At 45.6% G+C, this 4,288-nt stretch overlaps 1 protein-coding gene across 1 annotated transcript; it reads right to left on the reverse strand.

The window, feature by feature from the left end:
* Positions 1-299: 299 nt before the first annotated feature.
* Positions 300-3,481, reverse strand: LOC116191976 (glutamyl-tRNA reductase 1, chloroplastic-like). Its single transcript, XM_031520352.1, has 3 exons — positions 3,002-3,481; positions 2,250-2,491; positions 300-1,837 (listed from the first exon to the last, which is right to left on the reverse strand). The coding sequence occupies exons 1-3, from the start codon at positions 3,291-3,293 to the stop codon at positions 707-709; spliced, it is 1,665 nt and encodes a 554-aa protein (XP_031376212.1). The 5' UTR covers positions 3,294-3,481; the 3' UTR covers positions 300-706.
* Positions 3,482-4,288: the final 807 nt, after the last annotated feature.

Genomic DNA, 4,288 nt, shown 5'->3' on the forward strand with positions numbered 1-4,288 from the left:
TGAGATGAAAAGGTCGGTCATCCATATTGGCCCGGTCAGAGCCCATGACTGACAACCGTTTTAACTTCTTCAGCGATTGCGGTTGGATTCGGTCCGAAGAGCAGCGTCCCACGATAGTCGACACGAAAATGATGCATTCAGGAATTTCTAGGGTCTTGTAATCGCATTTGGCAAATAAATTTGCTTTCTAACGACAAAAATATTATATTTTCCTTAGCATTCCTCGTCGAATAAATATGACGAATAATTGAGAAAAGAACAAAAATGAGCATCCACCAACCCTCGTGAAGGCAACTGTGTACGACTAATGAGAGAACACGCAGTAGCATCTCAAACTCTTGAAATAATCAGTTATACATTTACAAGGATGAACAGTACGAGCGAAATACAGCCTGCCAACACAGGCCCCACAGTTCCGGACACCGATTCAATACAATTATTCGGCTAACCCATCAGACCATTCCTCAGCTGTATCATACAAAGGCCGAATCAAGGGTGCTAGTGTCCTTTGCACCAAATCAATGGAAATCAGGAGATCATCACGTATCAATAACAATGAATTTTTTACCAAAATGGTGGACGGGGACGCAAGAGACGCCTATGTGATCACACAAGGTGAGGAAGTTCTTCCTCTTATTGAGGAGGCAAGCAAACTGTGGTCAGAAGTGGAGGAACTCTACAGTATTTAACTCGGAGGAGAGATATCTTACTTCTGGATCTGTTCGATTTTGGCCCTAATCTTTGTCTCCAGGAGAGACAGATCCGTCTCGAGACTGAACATCCTGTTGAGGGCATGCATGTTCTCGAGGGTCTCGCTCAAAGTCCGACCGTCACTTTCGTCACACCTCAGGTGCTGCATCGGTCCATGGAGAAGCTTGTTCACAATCCCGCGGCTGAGGTCATCCACTGCCCTCCTCGACTTCTTCGGTAGATCATCTCCCATCTTTGATAAGCACTTTTCTAGCTCTGTGAGTCTGATCCTTTCAGCATAAGCCCTCAGCTTCTTGATGGTTGGGACGGTCTCCAAGGAGTCTCTCCAGGCCTCAAACTGCTTGGACTCCTCAGTAATGATTGCCTGTGCTTCCATGGCTTTCCTAAGTCGGTCCTCCTTGTTAGCAGCCACAACCTCCTTGAGGTCATCCACATTGTACACACGCGCTCCACTAACTTCAGACACGCATGATCCCACATTCCTTGGGACGGAGATATCGACAAAGAGTCTCAATCCTCCAACCTCAGTGCTCACAGGAGAGAGATCCTTAACATTTTCTTTCAAGAACAAAGGAGTCTCCGAGGCAGTACTTGTGAAGATCACATCTGCTTCAGCAGCACATGCCAGCATCTCTGATAGGGGCTTATAGATAATTTCGATTCCATTGAGCTCCTCCCGAATTGCAGCAACTCTTTCTTCGCTCCGGTTCACGACCACCATCTTTGTGCACCCTTTTGCCACCAGGTGCTTAATGACAAGTTTCCCCATTTTGCCTGCTCCGATGACCAACATCCTTGCATCAGAGTGTGAGGATTCAGGAATCTTCATTAAGGCCAGCTCTACAGCAGCGGAACTCACAGAGACTGCTCCAGAGGCGATGTTTGTTTCGGTGCGAACTCGTTTCCCCACTGTGATAGCATGCTTGAAGAGGCCACTTATGTTTCTACCAAATCCAACAACTCCTTGCCCCACTTTCACGACCTGCTTAACCTGAGCAAGAATCTGACCTTCTCCGAGGACGAGGGAATCCAGACCAGCTGATACTTCAAAAATATGTTGAGTGGCATCTTTGTTGTAGAGCAAGAACCGGTGTTGATGAAGATCTGAGACAGGGATTCCACTAGTCTGCCAGAGGACAACAACATGTTCAGAACTTGAACCGCTTCCAATTTCAAGTTTTTAATCAAAGAGAATTGCCAAATTCAAGCAGGACAACAGCTTATGCTTATAGTTGCACCTGTTGGACTACTACAATGCGCCACAAAGAGAGGAGAAAATTTTTAGGATGGAATACAACTTTGGGATTTCTTGTGTGTAATCGCAAGGTTTGAAAAGGCCAGATGGTAGAAATTCAGAGCCAGGGCTACCCCTTTGGTGCAGAAGATCAAATAGTGAAAAAAAAATGGGCAGGCATGATTAACTAAACAATGAATTCTGCATAGAATTATTTCCAAAAATAATCAAATTAGCATATGTGGATATCTAGATCCTAAAAGAAATTGCAAAAGATTGAATGAGAGGCATATGATTAAAGCACCTTGGACATCCATTCAGTAACTTCTTTGACTCCGCGATGCTGAGATAAGGCCACAACATATATCTCCATCCTGTTGCAGGTGCTAAGGACAGCAGCTTCTTCTATATGGTTCAAACTGCACAGCTCCCCAATGGCTCGAGGCCAATCTGCTTCTGGAATGGCGAGTTTCTCGCGCATTTCGACGGGTGTAGAGTGGACGCTAAGCCCAATCACCACAATGCTGCTCCTTTCTTTCGTATATCCTGAGAGCAAGCATCTATAAGGTTAACTAAGGATAACTACACGCGACTTCCTTACAAGATTACCAGGCTCAGTTTCTCGAGATAAATTGATGGTGTAATCCCAAGATTATGCCTTTTACTGATCATGAATACTCCATACATATGCACATGTGCAAGGCAAACAGATACGTAAAGTGGCAAATATCACCATGAAATAGACGATTGAAATCACCACAACCTCAATAACTCCTAGGCCTAGATGATGAGTTCGGATGGCATTTTAGATTATCAATTCAGTGGCATTAATCCAACTTGTCTCCCCAAAAGTTGATAGAGCAGACCAAGTCAGTCCTCAAACGATCAACGTCTCGAAGTCAAAAATAGAATGCAATTCGAATTTGAGCCAAAAACCCGCGAGCAAAAGGCGCATACAAGCCCTAGCAACTGATACTCGGAGCTGAATTCTTCAAAGCCGACGAGAATTAGAATCAAACCGGCAGAAACCAAACAAAGAATCGAATCAGGACTCACTATCGGCAGCAGAGGCTTTGAGCTGCTCGAGAGCGGAGAGGCTCGACACATCGATCCTCGGCCCCTCGGGGGCAGCACCAGAGGCGCCAACATCGCACCGCACGACCGGCCTGACTCCCACGCCCCCGCCGCCGGCGCCGCCCCTCTGCACAAGTCCCCTCCTTTTCGACAACCCAACGTGGGGCAACTGCATTGAGACGGCCCGGGAAGCGGAGCCTGACGAGGAGGAAGGGGCGCTGCAGAGGAGCAGGTTCTCCATCTTCGCGCCCGTGAAGCTGCTCGAGACCGCCATTGGACGCAAAGATCGACGCCGCCGGGCGAGGGAGGGAGATGAATTGGAGGGGGTTTAGGGGTTTGTCGCCGGAATCGTTGAGAGCGAGCGCGTTGCGGGCACAAGCGATTTGACCAGAGAGGAGGAGTTGGAAGACGAAGAAAAAGAAGAGAAAGTGGGGAAGTTGTGGAGAAGGTGAGAGGTTGGGGATTTTGGTGCGATCTGATTGGCCGGGGGGGAATCCCGTTTTATCCACACGATCAATCAAATTCTTCATCACCGGCCGCTTGTTCTTCGGGTCGGATCCGGTTGGGGTCCAAGCGGGCCCACCCGGTTAGTTTGTTTGGGTTGTTGTATTTGGACTTCTTCCGTTTGTGTTCACTTTTTTTCGTTTGGTTTTTCCGAGTTGTTTAGGCGGCGTTGGTTTTGGTCACATGGACGCGTCTCCTCAAATAATTTTATGGAAGTCTTTTTTTTTATCGATATAAACCGTGATATCAAAAAGTCCAATTGGGTCCCGATTAATCCAGTCGAGCTGGATCGATCAATTAAATGGTAAAACTCTCACAGCGTGGATTTTTCTATTCACAATGACTCGAACTCAAACCATACTTAAGCTGAACAAGTATCGAACCGTTTAAATAAACTCACGTTGTTTTTTTTTTTTTGTTGAGAAAGGCCATAGTCGGATATTGATATTCACAAGAGAATAATGTGTCTCTAAGTGGACGATGTCGAGCTTAGGATCACCTTCACGATGGGTGCATATCAACGACTAATAGGCAGTCGAGTTACGACTGTACTTTTCGCCTTTTGCCACTCAGATTTGCAATTTCATGAGATATCTCAATTATATTTTGTCTCTTATATCTAAATATGGATTGTAATTTTTTTTTCAATTATAAAAGAGATTCAATACTTAGTGCAATAAGAGAAATTATAAAGAACTAATAAATGAGAACAAATAGTTCTTTTAACTCTTGAATTTGCGACTTTTAAATCAATAAGCGAGAGCG

The sequence above is a fragment of the Punica granatum genome, unplaced genomic scaffold (genome assembly GCF_007655135.1).
Source record: "Punica granatum isolate Tunisia-2019 unplaced genomic scaffold, ASM765513v2 Contig00640, whole genome shotgun sequence".
Classification (NCBI taxonomy): Eukaryota; Viridiplantae; Streptophyta; class Magnoliopsida; order Myrtales; family Lythraceae; genus Punica; species Punica granatum.

Coding starts and splice junctions, on each gene's coding strand:
- LOC116191976 (XM_031520352.1), bottom strand. CDS start 3,293: ATGGCGGTCTCGAGCAGCTTCACGGGCGCGAAGATGGAGAACCTGCTC. Junction 2,492..3,001: donor CAAAGCCTCTGCTGCCGATA/GTGAGTCCTGAT, acceptor GCTTGCTCTCAG/GATATACGAAAGAAAGGAGC. Junction 1,838..2,249: donor TTACTGAATGGATGTCCAAG/GTGCTTTAATCA, acceptor GTCCTCTGGCAG/ACTAGTGGAATCCCTGTCTC.